At 37.2% G+C, this 24,007-nt stretch overlaps 2 protein-coding genes across 8 annotated transcripts in view; one reads left to right on the top strand and one right to left on the bottom strand.

The window, feature by feature from the left end:
* The window catches only part of RARS2 (arginyl-tRNA synthetase 2, mitochondrial), an 81,447-nt gene that overhangs the window by 52,517 nt on the left and 4,923 nt on the right, over positions 1-24,007 (top strand). For 3 of the 7 annotated variants that reach the window (XM_043591901.1, XM_043591908.1, XM_043591906.1), the window contains 12 exons: positions 3,601-3,759; positions 4,774-4,880; positions 6,004-6,099; positions 8,893-8,953; positions 10,477-10,553; positions 11,027-11,151; positions 11,734-11,801; positions 11,887-11,996; positions 12,374-12,469; positions 13,474-13,548; positions 15,121-15,184; positions 15,643-15,714. In XM_043591901.1, coding sequence (XP_043447836.1) covers positions 3,601-3,759; positions 4,774-4,880; positions 6,004-6,099; positions 8,893-8,953; positions 10,477-10,553; positions 11,027-11,151; positions 11,734-11,801; positions 11,887-11,996; positions 12,374-12,469; positions 13,474-13,548; positions 15,121-15,184; positions 15,643-15,714 — 1,110 coding nt within the window. Of the gene's footprint in view, positions 1-3,600; positions 3,760-4,773; positions 4,881-6,003; positions 6,100-8,892; positions 8,954-10,476; positions 10,554-11,026; positions 11,152-11,733; positions 11,802-11,886; positions 12,044-12,373; positions 12,470-13,473; positions 13,549-14,966; positions 15,075-15,120; positions 15,185-15,642; positions 15,883-24,007 lie in introns of those variants that run through there. The other 4 variants (XM_043591902.1, XM_043591904.1, XM_043591903.1 and 1 more) reach the window with 4 other exon arrangements.
* SLC35A1 (solute carrier family 35 member A1) overlaps positions 17,575-24,007 on the bottom strand; it is a 33,774-nt gene continuing 27,341 nt past the window's right edge. The window contains exons 5-8 of the mRNA XM_043591909.1: positions 23,409-23,475; positions 21,370-21,546; positions 20,791-20,925; positions 17,575-18,495 (exon numbers count right to left, since the gene is read on the bottom strand). Of these exons, the coding sequence (XP_043447844.1) occupies positions 18,368-18,495; positions 20,791-20,925; positions 21,370-21,546; positions 23,409-23,475 (507 nt within the window). The 3' untranslated portion in view covers positions 17,575-18,367. The remainder of the gene's footprint in view (positions 18,496-20,790; positions 20,926-21,369; positions 21,547-23,408; positions 23,476-24,007) is intronic.

Raw genomic sequence — 24,007 nt, 5'->3', positions numbered from 1 at the left:
GATAGAAGACAAATTGTGTAGTTAAAAGGGTCTTTAGTATCTAAGTTATGCTGACCGTTCTTAGTAGTTACTCTCTGTTTTAAGACAGAAATAACCAGGGTTGGGGTTAGAGCCCTGTAAGCAAAGAATTAAACTGTGTCTATGTTGCCAGTGGTATTCTAGAATCAAATTTAAGAGAGTAAGAGAGCATTATGTACTTTATTTCTCGTTCTTATTTCTTTATATTGGGACAGATCATCTTGAGCTGACTGTAATTATCTGAATCAGTTAAATTAGAAATAAAATATCCTATGCTTCTTTGGGAATATTAGCACCTAGAAATAGTGAAAAGGTTAATATTCCTTTAAGGAAGTCTTAAATGTTTAGTTTATTTCCTCATGGAAATATACCTCATTTTCGTATTTTGGTAACTAAAAGAAAAATTATTTCCATTCTCAAGAACATCCTAAGCCACATTCTTATTATCAAATCCAAGTTTAAAACTTCCTTTTTATTCCTTTTGTGTCTACATCTAACCTCAAAAGGAGGCTGTCTTCAAAATGCATACTTTCTAAACATAAAAAGTTTGTGGTGACTAAATTAAAAATTGTCTGTAATTTCAGAAGTACATAGTATTAAGGTTATTCTGTGAAGGAAAATGCATTTCTTTTCTAAAACGGTGATGAATGTTAATAATTACAGTTTTTTCTTGTTCATTTACAGGCAGATTAAGTGCTAATTAAGGCTCTTCTATGGTTCTGTTTGATAGTGTCAGTTGATTTTCAGTAATGTTTGGTTTATAATTACAAATTGCTGAAATGCCAAGATTCTTCAAGTGTTAGGGTTTGGTTTTGTTTATTTTGCTTTAATTATTTCTATTTTAAATTTTAAGAAAGGGAAAAGATTCTGGTAAAGTTTTTTCTAAAAATATTCTTACCAGTAGTTCACATGCATATTAGATTTTTTAAATGTTGTCTATTTGAGTTCAGAGTCCTAGATTTAAAAAAATTTTTTTTTGAAAATAAGAATATTTTGTATATGTTTGATTATAAATTACATGTGAATGTGCATGTAGTGTGTGTATAAGAGAGATATTTTCAATCACAATCGTAGAAATATGTATGCCTCAGTTACTATAGGCTGGACAACAGTTTAATTGTCCATGGATATGTCATTCAAAAGTCAAGAAGTTTGGGGCACCTGGCTGGCTCAGTTGGTTAAGCATCATCCAACTTTGGCTCAGGTCATGATCTCACAGTTCATGGGTTTGAGGCCCATGTCAGGTTCTGTGCTGACAACTCAGAACGTGGAGCCTGCTTTGGATTCTGTCCCCCTCTCTCTCTGCTCTTCCCCAGCTCACACTCTGTTTTTCTCTCTCTCTCTCTCAAAATAAATAAACACTTAAAAAAATGTCAAAAAGTCTGCAGTTTACTATCTCACCGTGACTCTCTCTGTTTTCCTACACCTTACCAAAATTTTCTTTCTCTGTTTCTGACTTATTCTGGACTTATTTCATAGGAGCACATGGAAATTAATATTTTATGGTATGTGTGTTCAATCTCCCCAAGACCACCGCCAGGTTTAATAACACATTAGAAGGACTCACAAGACTCCATGTATAATTGTGCTAACAGCTATGATTTACTATAGCAAAAGGTTGCAAAACAAAATCAAAGGGAAAGGAATATGCAGTGAAGTCTGTTAGAAACCAGGGCTAAGCTTCCAAGAGTCTTTTCCTGGTGGTGTCACACAGGATACACTTAGTTCCTCCTGCAACAAACTGGGGCAACATACATGAAATGTTATCTACCAGGGAAGCTTATTAGATGCTCCATGCCCAAAGTTTCTATTGGAGTTTGATCATGTAGGCACCCTCTGCTTAGCATGTACTAAAATGCCAAACTCCCAGAAGGAAAGCAAGTAGTTAGCATAAACCATATTGTTTTCATAGTTTAAGCACAGTGAGCTACTCTTATCAGTTAGGCTGGTGGGAACATTTCCCAAATCTGAAGTACCCACATGGCCAGCCAAGTTCCCAGATGCCAGCCAAGGGGTAAGCTTGCAAACCGGACATTTTAAGGATAGCACCTCAGGCCTGCTATATTCTTTTCTGTGCAATGTGCGTTAAAAAGGAAAAAGAAATTAGGTAGTTTTAACCTCTCTTTGGAATATTTATTCATTACATTCTGCCTTTCCAGTAGTTAACAGAAGCCATCTATGAAAGATGAGACGTTTTTACCTTGATAGATGTTTAATGCCCTGTCCCTTTTGTTGGTAGATCTAGTGGGTCTAAGCCACATTCCAGTTGTCCCAGTGTGTACTCCAGCAATAAAACCACTTTATCTGCGACTGATATTTTGATGATATTACTGTAACAGATGCCTCCTATTTCTTTGGTAATTTGCCAATTTTTACTACTTTATGCTACTTTAATAGGTTTCTGAAAGAAATACGAGGAGAGTAAATGTATCATCCATGTTTCATCCTGGAAGTGAGTTACAACTTAGAAGTAAAATCTTTATATTCTATATGGGTAACTTCAGTACTACTTGAGGTGCAGAGTTGATATTTTTATTGTCATTTATTAACCTTGCATTTTGGAGACCAGAAAATTATTAAACTGTGATCACAGGATCATAGAAATGGGAGGCCATCCAATAAGCCATCCAATTCCACTCCTGTCATTGGGTGGGGGCAGAAGTAAACCAGCCAAGACAGGTGGTGCAAAAACATTCCAGAAGTGAGTGGTCCACACAGTTCTCAGGAGCCCAGGTTCGAGTGTAAGTAAACTAACTGTCCAGAGGTCTTCCTAGATAAGCTATGTTATGGGTCTTTTGCAGGTTTAGAGAACTATTTTAAAAGTCTTTCTTAAAACAACTGCTGAATCATCCTTTGGTTTTTTCTTAGCCAGATTGAACCATTCTACCTCCTTTGACCTTTTCTCAGAAAAGTTGCGACCATAATAATTTGCCCTTTTATTAAAAAAAAGAGGGAATGCTAGCTTAATCCAACCCAGGCACTCTTTTTTTTTTTTTTTTAATTTTTTTAATGTTTGTTTATTTTTGAGAGAGAGTCAGTATGAGCAGGGAAGGGGCAGGGAGAGAGGGAGACACACAATCTGAAGAAGGCTCCAGGCCCCGAGCTATCAGCACAGAGCCTGAAGTGGGGCTCAAACTCACAAACTTGTTAGATCATGACCTGAGCCAAAGTTGGACGTTCAGCCAACTGAGCCACCCAGGCGCCCCCTAACCCAGGCACTCTTAACCCAAGAGTCTGTGAACTTGGAAGGGAGGGGAAAATTACACATTTTATTTTCCCTAACCTCTATCAAATTTAGTATTCCATTACTACATCACAACCTTAAAAAATGATTGGATAACTTTCAATGTAATTATTTCCTTTATGAGCATATGTGTTTTACTTTATGCATTTAGAAACATTTTGAGAAGGGATTTATAGGGTGCACTAAGGGCCCATGGCAAAAAAAAAAAAAAGAAAAAGATTACACTCTCATGAGGGCAGTTGGCTAACATTTAAATGAAAGTTCTCAGGATTGTGTTTTGTTCCATTGAAGGTAACAGTGACTAATGTACTTCATTTAATATACTGTTATGTTTTTAGGTTTATGTACAAGTTAATAAAGAAGCAGCAGATAATAAAAATGTAGCAAAATCAGCGCATGAGTTCTTTCAGCGATTAGAACTGGGTGACATGCAAGCACTTGAACTGTGGCAGAAATTTCGAGACCTGAGCATAGAAGAATACGTGCGGATTTACAAGGTGCCCACCTACTCTCCTGTGATGGGGTGCTCTTGACTGGGACTACTGAGGAATGAAGTAGCTTCCTCAGCTCATGTTTTAAGACTAGATTTGTCATTCCATTGAAAATTAGGACCCACATATTATTATTTATGCTGAAAGTTGGAGCTTTGAAACAATCCTGTGAAATTCACAAACCAAATATCAGGTGGCACTCTAGTACTCTGTGTCAGTCTGGCTTCTCTTTTCTGTCTTCTGTTCATTCCTTCATTTTATCTTAATCGTTTTTTTCCCCTTTCATTTCTGTAGGCCTGTGTGTGATGCATATAAATTTGTTCATTTAATAAACATTTTAGGGGGTGGGAGAAATACAACAGTGAGTAAAGGAAATAGAAGTATTTCTGTCTGGACTTCACATGCCAGCATGGAGATGGAGAGCAAATTAAAGACAACGGGGATTAAACAAGGACATACACAGTCTGTTAGGTGGTGATGATGCTGTGGAGAACAATGAAGCAGGGGAGGGGAGACGGAGTCTGTGAGTACGTGGAATGAAGAGAGTTTCATTAAACCCATGTGGCTGGAGTAGGGAAGCAGGATGAAGAGCTGCAGGAGAGGAGGTGGAAGAGGTTGTAGGATGGGGCATGAAGTAGGACATTCTCCAGAGCTGCCCAACCTTGCTTCTTGCTGTGATGGAGATGTTCCATGATGTGCTGCCCAGCAGCATAGCCATTAGCCACCGGTGGCTATCCAGCACTTGAAGCATGAGGAGTGTTCCTGAGAAAGTCAAGTTTTTTATTTTATGTAATTTGAATAGCCGTGTGGGCCCAGTAACTACCATATCAGCACAGTACTATTGTGAGGACTTGCCTGGTTTGGGAAGAGGTAGAAAGTTTGGTAGAGCAGAGGAGTGACTTCATCTAATTCTTACTTTCCCAATCTGGGTGACAGACTGTAGAGCATCCTGTTTTGTCTTAGGATAAGATAATAGGACATTTAAGTAACTTCCTTTCTTTTGTTTCTGAATCCTTTTAGCGTCTAGGAGTACACTTTGATGAATATTCAGGAGAATCATTTTATCGTGAAAAATCTCAAGAAGTCTTAAAATTGCTGGACAGTAAAGGACTCCTGCAGAAAACAATGTATGGTCAGGTTACTGTTCTTTAGTAAAGTTATTTCTTTGGGAAAAAATGATATAGTCTCTCAGAACAACAGAATGTGGTGTGCAACCTTCCTGGCATTTTTTTAGTAGTGCTTTTTGCTGTTCAAAGTACTTTTCCACATACGGTCTTCTTGCTGCCATGACAAAATCCTGGTCAGGTTGGAAGAAAAGTTGTTAATCTGCTTTTTACGTGTGAAGAAACTGAAGCACGGAAAGTACAAATGACTGGCCTAATGTCAGACAGGTTGATGTAACTGGAAAAAGGAAATAAAACTTACATCTTACTTAGCCCTGCCTTTTTAAAAAACCACATCCTGTTCAAAATGGATTTAAGGCATATTATGTAAATAGGTATAATACAAGCTTTTGAAAGAGTAAAATGAGGAAATCAGGAAGCGAGGGCAGAAAAAAATAATACAGAATCAGGGATGATAATGGTATATCATCTAACACACTGCCTTACTTACGGTAGATTTCTAATTTAGCTTTGAGCTTCCTGTCAGCCAGACAAACACTACCAGTCATAGGAGCCCAGGCATCTGTAATACAGAAGCAAACCAGTTGCTTAGAAGCACCAGTTGTCATAGTACCAAAGAGCTTCTCTTGTCATCTTTATGAGGAAGACCTGGAGAACATCAGTAACGTGCATAAGGCAGATTTTTGCATCTCCATCTGCAGATTCTAATTTTTGACAAGGCAGGAAAGACAGTAACAAAATTCCATGGTTTATTATTCAAGGGTATTTTCTGGCGTGTTAAAAATTAGCACAATATTAAATGCTATAATTTGAATTAGAAGAATATGATGTTTCACAGTTAAACAGCTGAAATCTCATTTTTCAACTGGATATGCTAAAGACTTTCTAAGTACCTTATCCAGAGCTACAGAGTTTAAAAAGATAGGACAACTAAATATTAATTATAGCATACCCATTCTTAATAAATTCATGGTCCCATTCCTTGTTTTTCTTCATTTGGTTATACTGCTTATTGCTACGTAAGGAATAAAAAATAGCTTCCAGTTTGCCAAAGATAATGTTATAGATATTATACTTTTAAAGGGTCTTACTCTATTTCTTAAGAGTTACCTGTTTGCATTTCTAGAAAAGGAACAGCTATAGTGGATCTTTCTGGAAATGGTGACCCCTCCTCAATTTGTACTGTAATGCGAAGCGATGGGACTTCTCTCTACGCAACCAGGTTTGTATGTAACGGGGGGGGGGGGGGGGGGTCAGCATCAGAATGTATGTGACTTCATGTGCTTTGTTGTAGGATCAGTGCTAAAACAGTCATTTTATCCTCAAAGCTGTTACCAAATCCTAGTTTCTAAATCACTTGTTCTCATCACTTCAAGATGTATTTATTGGGCGTCTATCTATTGCCAGTTATAGTTCCTGGAAAGGTATAACATCATCAGAAAAGTGACTGAAAAAGATTATTTACAGTAAGTTAAACATCATAGGATTTCCACAGCCAATAAATACATTGTTCTACAAACTGAAAACTGAGGTACCTCAACTATAAATATTTTCCTGTTGTACATTGATAGGAAGTATATACTAGAAGGTGGTCATATTGGCTCAGTGGCATCCTCTGTAAAAATTCATCTACCATGCACATGAGTAGCAGTCCTCATGTAAAACAGGGTAAGGGAGAAGTAGGCCATGTTGCCTTTTTTTTTCTTTTCCCCTTCCAACTGTCTGCATGACTAACTCCTGTGGAAAGGAACAGTCTAGTCTCTGTTAATCAGTAAGAACTGGAACTTACATCTTATCAAGCACATTTATATCTGGGACAAAGCCAATAGGAAGGAGAAGATAGGACCATAAAAAAGGCACACAAGCAAACATGGCCATACTGAAACACTTTTGGCAAAAGGCTCTAGTGTCTTCCAGGCTAGAGTTTTATATTGGATCATAAACCCACTTTTATAGTATAATTAAAGTATTGATATTTATTGTTGTTGTTAACTACCGTCATTTGTTCCAAACAGCTTTAAACAACCATCTGATTCTCTTACTCTCCATTAGAAAATTGATCTCTTTACTTTCTATTACTTTTTGGCATTTCCCTTTATCATTTCCATGTAATTATAGTTAGGAGGTGAGAAGAACCTGTGTATCTAAGAGGTACATTTCTTTTTCTAGATTAAAAACAATAATAGAAAAAATATTTTGTGTCCGCCAATAATTGCTGGACAGATTAAATAAAGAAACCTTGAGCAGGGGCGCCTGGGTGGCTCAGTCGGTTAAGCGTCCAACTTCAGCTCAGGTTATGATCTCACGGTTCGAGGGTTTGAGCCCCGAGTCAGGCTCTGTGCTGACAGTTCAGGGCCGGGAGCCTGCTTCAGATTCTATGACTCCCTTTCTCTCTGCCCCTCCCTCATTTGCACTCCGTCTCTCTCTCAAAAATAGATAAAACATTTTTTAAAAAAGTGTCCGCCCAGAATAGAGGTTCCATGTCATTTTAGTGGTCCTGATTTGGTTATTTTTCTTGGGCTGTCATTCATTAGGTCTAGATTTTTCTGTATATTTACCTTAATACCTATATGTTTCTCTTTGAGACGATAATTGTGTTTTTTGCCATTTGCCAAAATGTTTAGTGTTTTACCTTGCTCGAACTTTGTTTCTGCCCTTTCAGTGGGTTCTTATAGAATACATCAATACATGTGGATGTGAATTAGAAGAGTAGTTATAACAGACAGAAGTGCGGGAGAATACTGGCAAGAGCACAGGGTGAGGCTGGGCACCTTCTTTGGGCTGGGTCCCTACTTTGAAATGAGAGGCCTGAACTAAATGATCTGGCATTCTTCCTGCTTTCAAATTCAGGTTTCACAAACTCAGCCTAGAGCTTTTCTTTATATTCTTCTCTTTTATTATTTCATTGGATCAAAAGGCTTCTCTTTGTTTTGTCCTTGTGTCAAACCAAAAATATAGTGGGGGTATATATTTGTGACTTCATCTGGGGGATAATCTTCTATACTCGTGTTTCACAACCTTTGTTTTTTTGTTTTTGTTTTTCCATTATAATCCCTCTCAGGAGCCTTTTTAGCCTGTTTTTCCTGCTTGCCCACCTCAGGAAATGTTTGATATCACAGATCTCCTGTGCATCTGTATGTGTTGTGTGCATATATGTGCTTTATACATAAAAAGAATAAGATTCTGTTGTCCCTCAGGAGCCAGTTTTTGCCTCCATTGTGAATGCATGCTCTATGTTCTATTAGGATTAGGAGATGGGCACTAATGATGTTTTGATGCTTTCCATCATTTCAAAAGATCTAGGACCTTTTAAAATCTTCCCAGTGTCCTATATTGTTAACCACAAATAGCTTTGATTTTCCATTTCAATATTTTCATAATTTTGACTTGAAATTTCACTGTTAATGGTTTGGTTTTCATTATTTCATACTAGATGCAAACCGAGTTTTTTATACTTACAGAAAGGAGAGTTGAGTTTTTGTCAAAGGACTTTCTGGTCTTGTACAGTGTTTTAGAAGGTATTGCTTATCACTGATTCAAAACTTTTGAAAGTCCTTGTAATAGGAGAGTAGCTAAAAGATATCTGTTAAGTTACCACATCACCTGTGTTTTAAATATGTTCTTTAAGAAGGTATACTGCCGAAAAGTGACACTCAGGTGATTGTTCCCAGTACAGGCTTGATGAACAAATCATAAAACATTTACCTACAGACACTTTGCCTGGAGCTGCTTTAGTACTACTGCTTTTCCCAGAGCTTATATTTACTTATTTTGTTGTTGTTTTTTTAATCTTTCCACTGTACTTTTATTATTGTTGCTTTTCCCAAAGCTATTTTTGTTATTATTACTTTATATGAAAGTATGGTACTGGGATTATATAATCATAAGCAGTATACCCTAGACTGTGGAGTAATAGGAGTTCTTAATTAGAAAAACCTCATTACTATTAAATACGTAAAGCAAATTTTTACCCAGATCTGCCTAGTAACTCTTAATTTATGGCCATATTTTTCAGAGATCTTGCAGCTGCTATCGATCGAATGGACAAGTATAATTTTGATACAATGATTTATGTGGTAAGTAATCACAATAAAGAACAAAAGATTATGATCTTTACCTCATGAAAACTGCAAAGAAAGAAGTTAATTGCCATGTTGAAAAACTATGGAAAAATAATCTTGTCAAAATATAGAAGAAATTCAATGTTAGGTTTATTTAAAAAAAAATTTTTATGTTTATTCATTTTTAAGAGACAGAGACAGAGCACAAGCAGGGGTGGGGCAGAGAGAGAGGGGGACACAGAATCTGAAGCAGGCTCCAGGCTCTGAGCTGTCAGCACAGAGCCCGACGTGGGGTTCCAACTCATGAACTGCGAGATCATCGTAAAAAAAAAAAAAAAAAAATACCCAATTCAGGAAAATAGTTATGTGAAATGAGTATGTGCAGGTTACCATAATGTACTTTTTAAAAAATAACTATTTTAGGGGTGCCTGGGTGGCTTGGTCGGTTAAGCGTCCGACTTCGGCTCAGGTCATGATCTCATGGTGCGTGAGTTCGAGCCCCGCGTCGGGCTCTGTGCTGACAGCTCAGAGTCTGGAGCTTGTTTCGGATTCTGTGTCTCCCTTTCTCCCTGCCCCTCCCCTGTTCATGCTCTGTCTCTCTCTGTCTCAAAAATAATTAAAACGTTACAAAAAAAAATTTTTTTTTAATAAATAAAATAAAAATAACTATTTTAATAATTTAAGACAAGTTTTAAAATAGTACAGTTTCCATGGACCCTTCACCCAGCCTTCCCCAAAGAAAATATCTTAATATAACCATGGTATTTTATCTATACCAGGAAACTGACATGGTAAAGACCTTAGTTAAAACATGTACTTGCGTGTGGGCCTAAATATATTGGGGGGAGGGGAGAGATCACATAACCATCACAACATTCAGAATAAAGAACTGTTCCATCATGAAGCAAACTCCATCTTGGGAACCACTTAATAACCCTCCCTTCCCCCTAACCCTAGCCCTTGGCAATCATTGCTCTGTTCTCTATCACTACAGTTTTGTCACTTTGAAAAGGTTATATAAGTGGAATCACAGTAGGTAACCTTTTGAGATTGGCTTTTTTCACTCAGCAATAATGAATGCCCTTGAGATCCACCCAAACTGTTGTGTGCATCCAATAGTTTGTTCCTCTTATTTCTGAGGGTTATTCTGGTCTTTTCTTCCCTTTCCTTCCTCTCCATGTGCAACCTCCCTTTCCCCTAAGAAAAAAAAGTTGCAATTATATACCTTATTAGAACTTAGCTTTGTCCTTCTTGGAGATAAAGGTTATGATAGCTGAAAGAGAAGGAATTTAAATAGAATATTCAAGAGATTAAAGTTCGTATTTCCTCCTGACTCGTGGAGTGCTACAGCTCTTACTATCTTGTAGAACACTCAGCTTAGACGTTCTTCTACTGGCATCCTCTCTGTGTGCTTATTTAAAATACATCAATTGACAATGACTCTGGTCTGTCAAAACTCAAATATTTTGATTTATGTCCAACCTGTTTTTGTAGGTTAACTTATCACTGTTGTTTTAAATACTTTTTTTTCCCCCAAGACAGATAAAGGGCAAAAAAAGCATTTTCAGCAAGTGTTCCAAATGCTGCAGATCATGGGATATGACTGGGCAGAAAGGTAATGTCAACACAGTTCTTAACTGCCTGCTTAGGATCATTAAAGGTTTGTTAGGTCAGCCAAGTCCCAAAATATACCAGGTTGTTGAAAATTGTTATTCAAACTTCATTTCTTTGTTGCAACATATTTGCAAAGCAGATTTGTTTTTTACATTAATTTAATGTCCTTATTTCTAACTTACAAACATTTAATATATGTGTCTTTAGTAGACATCTGTTCTCAGTGGCTTGATGTCCAAAATTCGTAATCCCTCCTTTTATTTCACAAAGGCAACTAGTAATTTAATCACATGCTAGTGATTATCTGTACAATGAAGCTGTGTGTTTAACATCTTTTGTGGCATATAACAAATCACATCACATTTTAATTTGTTAATTTTGAAAAGCCCCTCTGTGAAAGTTAAAGTTCAGACTACTCTCTGAAAGGGTATTGTTACACACTTTGATCATCAGTTCTTTTCTCCTTCATTTCAGGTGCCAGCACGTGCCCTTTGGAGTGGTGCAGGGAATGAAGACTCGAAGAGGAGAGGTTACCTTTCTGGAAGATGTTCTAAATGAGATTCGATCAAGGATGCTACAGAACATGGCTTCTATTAAGAGTGAATTCACTTTATTGTTACAGTCACAACTTACATGCCACTTTTATGTTCTTTGGACTTCTGTGCAGTGTGATTTGTTATGACTGTCCCTCTCTTAATTTTCATTAACCTTGTCAAAAATAGCTTGCACTAATTAGAGGTGCCAGAGGTTTTAGACTTGCTGCTTGGTGTCATTCAGTTCAGTAATCTGCACTGATACAACACTAGGCCTCTTTCATGGACAGCTTCAGCATTGTCATTCCACTGTTGGAGTGCTTATGTGAAATTCCTATGTATGTAATAGGAAACAGGTCACAAGTCCTGGTGGCTTTGTTTAGCCTTGGAAAAGTAAGTACCAGCTTTATCTAATGTCTCACAAGGGATATTCATGAGAAAAACGAATTCATGTTTCTTTCCCTTTAATGTAGGCAGGGGAACATCTTTATCCAAGGTCAATTAGCCCAAATTAGGGAAGTAAACTGCCCACTCTGAACCTGTTTGTTCTTGCTGGCAGCGTATGTTTTTGGCAGATTTTATCTCCTTCAATCCCTGATTCTGAATGGTTTCATGTAGGTTAAAGATAGCTGCCTTTGTCTGTTTCAGCTACCAAAGAAGTGGAGAACCCACAGGAGACTGCAGAGAGGGTCGGGCTTGCAGCACTCATTATTCAGGTCTGATAAGACTGCATTCTGTGAGACCCTTTTGTTTGGTACCAGAACAAATCCCAGCACTAAAGGTTTACTCTTGTCATTTTAGGACTTCAAAGGTGTGCTCTTGTCTGACTATCAGTTCAGCTGGGATCGTATTTTCCAGAGTCGTGGGGACACAGGCGTCTTCCTGCAGTACACGCATGCTCGCCTCCACAGGTGAGGGGACTCTGCAGGGATGCATGAGCCACTCTGTCCTTCCCAGGGTGAGGCTTGGTTGATGTGCTCCTAAGATCAAAGTCATATTTGCTGGGCTTCTCAGACATCTGTTCAAAACTAGTTAGAAGTACAGTGGACCACCTGTTAGGTTTGCTTTTTTTGGGGGGCGTGGTGGTTAAAATATTTATTGAGCACCTATAAAGAAGTGCTTTTGTATGTTACCTTATTCTGTACTCAGAATAACCCTGCCAAAGAATATACTCCCTTTTTCCGAGGGAAGTAACAGATTTAGGAAAGATTAAAGCATCATGATAAACTTCAATTAGGTGTCCTTGGATGACTTGTTTAATCCGTTGTTTTTAAACTTTTGATAACAGTTTGGAAGAGACTTTTGGATGTGGTTATCTAAATGATTTCAACACTGCTTGTTTACAAGAACCACAGTCTGTTTCCATTCTTCAGCATCTTCTCAGGTATGGGTTTTCTAGTATTTATCTAGTCTTCATCTGCCTAGTGAAATGACTGTTGGGGGTTTGCTGACCACTGGAGTGAATAAGCCAGTAACTAGCTCTTACCCCGTCCCCCTGCCACCAGACAGCAAGCGCTTTTCCTGGAGGTATGACCAAAAAGCAATTTATCTGCCCTTTGAGGGCAGACAGAGGACATAGTCAAGGTCAATCCTTGGGACTTAAAAATATTATCACTGCTGAATCGGCACAGGTGCCTAACATCTTCTGGGTCATGGTATGAGAATAGAAAGCCTAGTAAAGCATAAATTTTTAGTTTTGGAAAAGCTCATCTTCTCCTCACCCTCTTCAATAAGTGACGGGGAATCTCTGCCTTTGTACAGCTTCCATGAGACCATAATCCTTCATTTGCTACATGGTTTTAATTCACAGTCTCAGATGAATATCTACTTGATGCCCCTACACTGGGCAAGAGACCATACCGCTGAGCTCTTTCAAGCTTTGTTGGTAAAGCCAGACTTGTCAGGAGATACTAGTCTCTGGAAAGGGATGTGGGTAGTTAACAAGGCAGTTTTCTCTAATTGCCACACAGTGGTCAATGACTCTTTCCTGGGATCAGGAGTCAGTTTTCTCACATTTGGCTAATCTGGTAGGAAAAATAAGCCAACCTGGTTTCCTTGGCATTGAGGGTAGACTCTGTTTGTTAGTTCCTAGATTATGTTCCTAAACATGGCTGGAGGCTTTTTACATTCACTTTAACAGCCATGATTTGAGTCCTTGTTCTGGGCTAGGCCTAAGGGATATCAAGATGATTTAGAAAGTACCTGCCATCAAGGAATTCGTAAGAAAGAAAACTGCGCCTTTACCTTCAAATGCACCCAAGGTCCTTTTTCATATATACCTTCTACTCTTAATGATTTCAAGTCAGCCTTACATCCAAGATCTTAACAGCTTAGTGTAATACGTGCACAGTCTTCCTCTGCCAACTGCTGCTGTCATGTTTCTTTTAGGTTCGACGAAGTGCTTTATAGATCATCTCAGGACCTTCAACCCAGGCACATTGTCAATTACCTTCTAACTCTAAGGTACCTATAACCTTGCTGTTTTCAGGTATTAAAGACCTCTGAGACCTGATCTGAAAAAGGACCTTTCTTCTAAAGTCTTCCTATAAACAAACCCCCGGCCTAAAAAATGAGGTACTTTAAGTTATAGGAATTCTTGCTTCATTTTTGCAAATCAGCAATTAATATTCATTTATTCATTCAGTGATATAAGGTACAGTCATTGAGTCTTTTTAACAGGAACTAACAGCTTTGTCACGGGTGGTTACATAACAGTACGTGTGTGTTAAGATAGAGCGAACATAAGAGACCATGTTAGGGCACTCAGCCCAGCCTTGATGGATCAGAGAGGGCTTTTTGGAGGAGAGGAGTTGATATTAATCAGGAGAAACAAAGTCGCAGAAAAGGAAGAAAAAGCCCAGAGTTGAACAAGAAGATGATACTGAAGGAACTACAAGCATAGTCCTGCGAGGGGTGAGAAATGAGTGTGTACACACCTTTTTTGCATATATTAGGGCATTTCAGCTTATTTTCAGGGCAGTGGAGTCCATAAAAAGATTTTAAGCATAGAAAAATTAGCCAGCCAGAGAATAGAGAATGAACTGGAAGGCAGATCAGTAACACTTGAATAGAAATTTCATAGTAGCTGTTTCAGAATTCTGAATAGAAGTTGAGTATCTTCTAGAGCAACAGCTGTTATCTTTCTATAAATCTATTTAAGAAAGGAAATACTTGCTTTTACTCAAGATTTACTGAAATCAGATTTATTGGGGTTTTCTTGATTATCCTTTCTACCTGCCTTCCCCAGATTTAAATAAAAAAATTTTCCCCTTTAAATTCTACATAGTCATAGAGAAATAAAGAAGCCAGAAAGTCTTATTAAATGTCAGTTAAGAGGCACCCGGGTGGCTCAGTCAATTGATCGTCCACCTTCAGCTCAGGTCTTGATCTCGTGGTTCAGTTCATGAGTTCGAGACCCACATTGGGCTCTCTGCTGTTAGGCTGTCAGCATAGAGCCCACTTTGGATCCTCTGTCGCCCTCTCTCTGCCCCTCCCCTGCTTGCACTCTCCCCAAAATAAATAAATATATATATTTTTTTAAGTCAGTTCATCATTGAAACAATGTCATAAGCATCATTTTCTGGCACATTGTTGTATTTGCTGCTATACCTGAACAGAAAAGATGCTTTAAAGAGTGGCCCATGTTTGTGCGGTGTTTGTATTTGATAGCTAGTCTCTACCCCACCTCCTCACCATACAGAGGGGGAAGTCCAGGCCACATTATACCTTTCATCCTAAAGATGCCTAAATGAGAAAAAACTAATTATTAGAAAGGAATCCCCTATCTTTATAAAACACTGAAATCACCACCTTAAGAACTTAAGGTATTAGGACCAAAATCTAAAGCTTTAGTTTAATGTGTTTTACTTTTCTTATTACAGAAATGCAGTGATTCGAGTCTCAGCTTTCCAATGTTGGATACATCTTTTAATGGAGCTAGGCTTTGATTTCTTTAAGTTGAGGCAATAAAATACCAAGCTTGCATGTTACAACAGGAAATGACTTCTGGTCTTCATTTCTCTCTTCCCGTTTCAGTCATCTTGCAGGTATGGCACACAAGACACTGCATATAAAAGACAGTCCTCCTGAAGTGGCTGGGGTACGTTAAGTGTTTTCTGTGTTATCTTTAGCATCCTCAGGTTACTATTACTTTCTTGTAAATGTTTCTAAAATAGCATCTCGTTTAACTGCAGTAGTATACTTATAGACTCAGGTGGTACTTAGAATTGGGCTATAACAATCAGTGTTTTCAGATTTTCCAACACACTGGACTTTGAAACACATTTTCCTAAGAGTGAGGAGTTCCCCATATCTGAAGCTGGGCTGTATAATGATAGTGTCACTCCCACTCCCCAACTCTTGGGGTACCAGTCATACTATAAATTACAGGATGCTAAATTTGTTTTTCCTTACTGACAGCAAATCTTAGGGCACCCTGAGATACTGTTCCTACTTTAAATTAGAAGAAAATTAAAATTACTCTTAAAGATACTCTTCTTTACTCATGTATTGTTAGCCTGTTGTTGAACATTAATCATCCTTTGTTTTATTTTATAGGCCAGACTTCATCTTTTCAGAGCTGTGCGTTCTGTGCTAGCCAATGGAATGAAACTTCTTGGAATAACACCTGTATGTAGGATGTAATTTCTAATTAAAATAGCAGCTTTTTAATTAATGAATTCTAGTTCTCTATTCTTATATGCTTTGTTTAGAATTTAAACTATTCTGTATCAGAATCTATATTTTATTAAGCCTAAGTGATTCATCAACTTATTAAATCTTTATCTTAAAAAATCATCTGAGTTCCCTCATGGTCCATAAGTACTAAACAGAGTTTTGTAAAACTAACTCAAATCTTCTAAAATTCACTGCGGTCTAATGGGGATAAATGATTAAACTCCAGCTTGAGGTTTTTTACAGTGTCATTCTTCCAGAAACTGTTCTCATAACTGAGATTACCTAATGTTCACATCAGATAAAACTGATGAAAACATTTCAATTTTCTTATAATAATGGCTAGTTCTGAATCAACTTAGGGACACCAAAATTAAGCTTTTTTGCTAATACAGATGAGAACCACTCCCAGAGAACAGATCTTGTGCTTATCTTTCGTTAATCTGTACGGGTAGGTAACTCTTATTATGTGAATTTGGGAACTGAACAGATTTAAATAACAAGGAATTACTTACAGGTATGGTACCAGGATCTTTTTGTAAAAATTAGTCCATTAGTTAAACCATAATTTGAAATGGAGTTTCTTCAACTTTTTTTTTTTTGTTTATTTTTGAGAGAGAGAGAGAGACGAAGTGTGAGTGGGAGAGGGGCAGAGAGAGAGGGAGACAGAATCCTAAGCAGGCTCCAGGCTCTGAACTGCCAGCACAGAGCCAGACCTGGGGCTCAAACCCACGGACTGTGAGATCATGACCTGAGCTGAAGTCGGATGCTTAATTAACCGACTGAGCCACCCAAGTGCCCCTGAAATGGAGTTTCTTACACCATTTCTTTCATGTACCTGCATAACAACCAAGGATATTTTGCATGATTTGTTTAGGTAACGTGGGATGTGCTCTGTTTGATCAGTACAGCTATCCTCATCTGTCAGTATTTCCATTCAGGTCTATAATTTATCCTAAATGTTGCTACTAAAAATCTCCTGAATGCGAATGACAATCATCTACTTTTACAATAGAGAAGCAATTTAGCATGAACCAAAACTTCTCTAATTGAATGAACACAGTTTTATATTGGCAAGTATGGTATACTTTCTTAGTCCTAGAAAAGACTTATCCATGCAGTCTCAATTTTAAATAAAGGTAGCTTTCACATTACTTTTTTAACCTGTATTTTTGAGAAAGCACAAGTGGGGGAGGGGCAGAGAGAGGGGGGCAGAGGATCTGAAGTGGGCTGTGTGCTGACAGGCTAACAGCAGTGAGCCTGATGTGGGGTTTAAAGTCATGAACAATGAGATCATAACCTGAGCCGAAGTCGGATGCTCAACCGACTGAGCCACCCAGGTCCCCCAATTACTAATTTTTACTTAATCATTAATATTTCCTTAGCACAAACTAGCCATGGGATAAAAATGTGTAACTGGAACATGTTTTTCATGTCCTATATCCTTCTCCACTTGTTTGGAGAAACGTTCCCCCTTCCCAGATCTGTGGTAGCCACCTCAGTATTTGAACTTTGAGTGAAATGACACAGGGACAGTGATGGTTAGAGGCCAGTGTTTCCAAAAGCAGCTCCCTGAAGACTGTTGTTTATGATCTCCTATAGCTTAGAGCCCTAGTTCTGATTGTAGTCTTTCTTATAAACTATTTTTTTTTTGCTTCAGGTTTGCCAAGAGTTGGTTTATATGTCATCAGAGAACCCTAACTGATACAGTTCCAACATAGAAAAAATGAAAAATTTAATGTTTTTGGTGTTTGTTTTTTTTTTTACATTTTGCATTTTAATGGTCATAATCATGATACAAAAAGTGATCACAGATTGCATATAAATAAAGTTTATTGCTGAATTTCCCCATTAACATTATAGAAAATTTTTTAAAAACACTAAAATTTCACAAATTATTGACAGCCCAATAGTTTTAAACATACTTTATAAAAAAAAGTACAAAAGTGACATTAGAAATATTTTTTGAAGAAAAGTAGATCATCTAACAGCAAAGAAATACGAATCCAGACAATGAATGGCACAAATACAGCACTTAACAGGAGTACTCTGTCACCACCCAGAAGTCATTGCCTGCATTATGAAATAGATTCAGTTTGAGAAGTTAAACATTCAGTTTGTTTCTGAACTAGCCTGGCTTGGTTATGCCTCTCTTTTGTAAGAAAAGAGCTAGCTGGGTCTTAACTGCTGCTGGGATGAAATACTGTACATGAATTGGAGAACAAGGAGGGGTCATCCTTCTCCCCTGGTTCCTGAACAAGAAAACAGTTCGTACAGAAATGGCTTTGGCACTTTAACCCTTAACCTTGTCCCAAACCTTGTTACTTGAATATTGTATCCTCACATGATTTTTTTGTAATATCATACCCTCTCCATACTTTTCTATATACATTATATATACAATAAAAATCTTTCATTCTGAAACAAAACAGGTTGACCCAAAACAGGTCACATTAAATCTTTGTAGCAGTTCATTCAGATAGCTTTCTTCTTAATTCTTATGACACAGTTAACATGTTTTTGTTTAAGCTACCTTCTCGGATTGACTTAAGGCTCTAGTTTAATGCAAACAGTTTTTTGTCTTGGTAAGAGTCTTTTGAGGCTGAAATCACACACCACTAACTCTCTCTTTTGAAGTTGTTTCTCCCTGTTGGATGGATGTAGTGTCTTGTCTGGGTAATCCATAGAGATATATAGAAACACATACAAGAAGAGTACCCAGAGCAAAGGTGGGTGCTGAAAAGAAAAAAAAATTAATCTGTATCTGTGTCCTTAAAACTATATAACAATAATCCATTTTAAATTTTGAAATCTTTCAATTATAGGTTTATACCATTAGATCATATGGAAAATACATCTATCAGTGTTCTATTTTTATAGATGGTAAGGTTTACAGAGAGAATCAATTCTGGCTCTCCACCCCCAAAAAAGGTACAAAGAGACTGTATGCTTTGTGAGAATACGAGTATGCCTGTCCCAGACCACTGACAAAGAACATACTTAACTTCCCTATATGCTAAATTTTTAAAGATTATTTTTTTTTTTTTTAAGAGAAGCTTAAGGAGATTCCATGCTGAGCCCAACATGGGGCTCAATCCCATAACCCTGGGATCATGACCGGAGTCCAAATCAAGACTCGACACTCAACCAACTGAGCCACCCAGGCCCCACCACCCCGTACCATATGCTGTAATTTAAAAAAGAGCAGTGGAATGTGGCTTTTCCATGGTACTAGAAACCTGTAAAAATTTAGAGTAAAAGGTAGTTGAGCACAAAATTTCGAGTTAACCAATGACTCAAAATGAAGATTTCTGAAAAGGAGATGAAATGATAGTACAATTTCATTTTCTGCTAGCCTTGTCTTTTTTCTTTGTTTTGGTCTTAATCCCGAAAATCAGGACATAAATTACAACTTGCCCAAACCTGACAAGTAAGCATTTCATACATAAGTGTTTATGTCAAAATCTATGTCAAAACTGTATATTGTTCCAAACTGAACCAAATTCTGTATGGAGTACAACAGCACAATCTTATTAGTTTTAAAAATGGCTTGCAGAGAAATGACATCAAGCTATGATTTTATTAGTTCACTCCTAACAAGAGAAGTCTAGCTTTCCCGTCAAAAAAAAAAGGGGGGAGGTAAGTTAAATCTAAATAGAAAACTGGAAGATTGGTAAGGTGTTCTAATTGAAAAGCATTTTTTTTTTTTACTGCCCCCAAGTATTCCTTAGGAGAAAAGGCATAAGGATTTGTTGAGCATAAGGATCAGAAGTACAATTAAAAGTTCACCAAAATCAGGTAAGAAATGTATCTAAAGGAGGGCCTATAAGTAGTGATACTGAAATGGTAAGTGGTTGGCCTTCTACAGAATACTTACTGGGTGCCAGGCACTAATCACTTTACCTAAAACAACCCTAGGAGACTATCCGTCCCACTTTACAGATGAAGAAACTGAGACACAGGTTAAGTAACTTCCCCAAAGTTGCACAACTAATAAATTTTTTTAAAGATTTCTACAAGCTTGATGTTCCTCTATTTGCATTTATAACAATAGTCAATTTTAAAATCAAACATAAATACAGGCCAAGTCTGTTTCTTTTACTTATTGCCGATATTTCACAGATTGTGGTATAATTGATCAGTAAGGAAAATGATTATTACAGCACCCTGAAATGTTAAATAATTCAGGATCCAACTTAATGCTGGGTGTAGGCTAAGGAAGTCTATATTAGAAGGACTAGTACAGTGATGGTGCCAGAATGCCAGCTATCATAATGAATTTTGTACTAATTACATATTATAAGAAACAAAAATACCTTTATACCTACGTCCAAAAGTTAGGAAGGTACAAACTAAGGGGGACATGAAAGAATTTTCTGTTCTTTCCCCCTCATAAAAAGCCTTGTTTACTGTAACTGCACTGCTGAAAATAATCATTCCCTAAAGTCCTTGTATTTCCTTGCAAACCTAATCATACTATATTCACCAAGAAGTATTCAGGTTGTCTTGTATCTAAAACCAGGGAAACAGGGAGGTCCTGACTACAGAAAGGCTCTTTGTAGTAACTCAGTAGCCCTGTCACTTTCAGTAGAACCAGTACCCCTCAGCTAAGCTCTAAGACCATGGAAACAACCTCAGTACTGCTGACCCACATCCCATAAGATAATGAACTTCTGCATTTGTAGAATAAACTATAACAAAACAAGGAATTTATGACCAACTGCCATATTTAATGAGTCAAGGAAGTGAGAAGCTCTTTTAAAAACTTAAAAATACTGGGGTGCCTGGGTGGCGCAGTCGGTTAAGCGTCCGACTTCAGCCAGGTCACGATCTCGCGGTCCGTGAGTTCGAGCCCCGCGTCGGGCTCTGTGCTGGCAGCTCAGAGCCTGGAGCCTGTTTCTGATTCTGTGTCTCCCTCTCTCTCTGCCCCTCCCCCGTTCATGCTCTGTCTCTCTCTGTCCCAAAAATAAATAAACGTTGAAAAAAAAATTAAAAAAAAAAAAAAACTTAAAAATACAAACTAAGACATACTTATCTGCAACCCAAATAGCATCACTGAAGCGATGGTAGAAAGGACAATGGCTGCTGCTGCAGAAAAGCCCTTCATGATGTTGTCTGTGTACTTGACCACAACAGAAGTGTAGAGGCCTCCAACACTTGCAAGAACTTGTATACAGAAAGAAAGAAAATCTTAACACTCAAAAAATGAAACATTCTATGATGGTGAAGCAGTTTTCACCCCCAGAGATGCCATACTAATTTACCTAGGAAAATACGATTTTCCTTAGAAGCAGCCATCTGAGAGAGTTTGTACTAAAATCGAGTAATAGTTCCTATAAAACAACATTGTTTTTCACATGCCCAGAGGGCTATGTGCTCTACTACTAAATTGTACACATTTATTGCTAACACATTAGATACTACTGATCGTGAAGGCAAAATTGCTTTGGGAGAGTTACGCCACAAAGTCAGTCAATAAAACCAAAATTACATTTTCAAACGTGTTCACAGTAGCAGAGGAACAATTTCAAAATGCTATCAAAGGCTTAAAACAGACTTTTTTTTTTTTTAAAGGATCTACCCAGAACTTGTTAATTCCTGGATACTTACAGATGACAAACCAGACATAATATGTGTAACCATAGAAAAATCCTTTTTCTTTAATTTCAGCTCCATCTGACAAGTAGACGCCAACTAATGTCACAACAATCCCTGATAGATACATTTGAATGTTTCTCACCCAGAGGGAAGTGTCTGAACTCTTTAAAACTTTTTCAAAGTACACTCCTGGAAAAAAATTAGATATGCAAATATGAAAGATATTAAAAATTAATTTAAAATTCCCTTCATTTAGAACAATAACCCAGACTTATGACAATGTAAAAGTATATGATTCAGGGAACAAACACATTTTACATCAAGTGCACATTTATTATGCTGGTTGTGACACATGGCATTTTGACATTAGCAACATGTATTTTTATAGAGCATATAAAATTAGTAACTAAGAGGGAATTTTCTAACCCACATACAACAGGAAACTCATAAATTATTAAGAACAATTTCTCCCATTACTGTAGCAGTAAGATCACAGAAGCTTTCTGTTAATGCCAATAATAGACTTCTTTTGGTCAGCAGGAAAACTATACTATTAGAGTCAATTATCTTAATCATATCCCTCTAATATCTGCCTAGTAATGAAAACTCCCAGCTTTACAAAATAACCTATATAATAACTGCTTGGGATTTTTTTCAGAGTAACACAACCAAAATAAAATTTAAATAGAAATTGCTGAGTGAAGCCATTTTCCTTTAAAGCAGGGTTCCACAAACCAAGTTCTTAAACAATGTCAGAAAAACCATGAACTCACTCACTAGATAATACATTTTGTATGTATGTGCATTTTCTTGGGGTTGAGGGTCCATAGTTTTTCCAGATACTCCAGAAAAGCAAATGACTCCTCATCATACACACGCAAAATCACATACCACTAAGTTTTATACTTAAAGTGAACACATGGAGACATTCAAGGATATTAAAGATTTTCATTATAAACACATTAATTACAGACTTAGAAACTGCCAAATACTAATCAACTAAAAATTATAATGGAAAAAAAGGCTGTTTTTGGTGAATGTGTGCTAGAGCCAGAGAATGGAAAGAAACATGTAATGGTTATTCCTATTCCCATTTTTAAAAGTCTAATAGCATATTTCTTGGGTAACTCAATTTTTATTTCTAATTTGCTAGTTCCTAAGGATAAAAATTTAGCATGATGCTATCATTAAATATATGTCTCAATTTAGATCTTCCCCTTTTATCAAAGATCTTTTTCACAAGCAATATTTCACTTCCACATCCAGCCTACTTTCCTAGTCAAAAATAAAAAGAATCCTAACTCTTGAAATAGCACAAATAAAGATAAATAATAAAAACATAGCTATGACTAATATACTCTTTACTAAAAAAAAATTCAGGTTCTTCTCTATTGGAACTATTTCTAAAACATATGTTGCACTTAACATTCACACCTTGTCTCTTCTTGATTAAGTGGAGGATTGTTCCTACACATATGACTCTAGACTTCCATGTTTATTTTATGTTAATGATTTCGGTTCTCATCCCTCCCTTTTTGGCTGTTACTTTTATGTATTAACTTTTCGGTGAGGTACTCTCCACCCCACCCCCTTTTCTCCCTACTCCATAATTCCTAATCTATTAGAGGAAGAACTTGAGGGTAACAGGAAAAAACAGATACTGAGCTGGCGACTTCATATCCCACAGCAAGAGGATATTGCCTGAAGATAGTGCCACTTCCAGGAAATGGAAAGAGGTACTGGAGCTTTCTAACTGCTAACTTGTCCATTGTTAGAAGTCTTTGTTCACTTTTGGGTTCTTATCTGGACTGAAGATGGTCAACATGACCTAAATATGTTCTTAGATTACTGCAAGTATGAGTAATGTCTTAGGTCTGAACCGAATTAAACACTACCACACATTTGCTGAAAAAACAGCTGACACAAAACTATAAGTAGTAAGATAAGCCTTATTGGGAATAAAATGGTTACAATAAAATAATATAAACTAGATCCCTATTAATGTTTTTTTAGAAAATTTAACAGAATAAAGCAATGCATTTATGATTTACCTGCAAATCCTGAGCACAATACAGCAATAGCTATAGCGCCAAACCCTAACAATGGGTTCTGTTCCACCTGCAATAATGTTTCAAAAGTTATTAGTGACTCATAAATAGAATTCATCCAAGAGATCAAATGACTACAAAAATTTGTTATGGTTCTATTGAAAGTATGTGCCACATCAGACACAGCTCGTCTACAGACTAAGATAGAAACAAACAAAAGGCCATCCCAGAGATTAACCAAAGCACTTAAATTAAAAAGCTGTCCCTCAAATTGCAGCCATGCTTACCGAACATGTGTGCCTATTCCTAATAACAGGCAGGCAGTCATCCTAGCACAGAATTTTGCATTGTCAGCCTGCCTCTTAATTTTAACTTCTGCCACCACCTTAACTCAAGCCCTAATAGCCTCAATCACAGAAATGGTAACAGTTTAACTCTTGTATTTCCTATCACCTGCAAAATGAAGTAACGACTTTAAGATTTCCTACTTTACTAAATTTCTATCAAATATTAATAGTATCCTTCTATGTACCAGATATACTGTCTTATGTACTAAATGAATAAAAATAAAAGATGATACACAGCTGTGGTTCTTAAACAGT

Source organism: Prionailurus bengalensis, chromosome B2, assembly GCF_016509475.1.
Source record: "Prionailurus bengalensis isolate Pbe53 chromosome B2, Fcat_Pben_1.1_paternal_pri, whole genome shotgun sequence".
Classification (NCBI taxonomy): Eukaryota; Metazoa; Chordata; class Mammalia; order Carnivora; family Felidae; genus Prionailurus; species Prionailurus bengalensis.
This window is presented reverse-complemented; position numbering and strand designations above follow the sequence as displayed.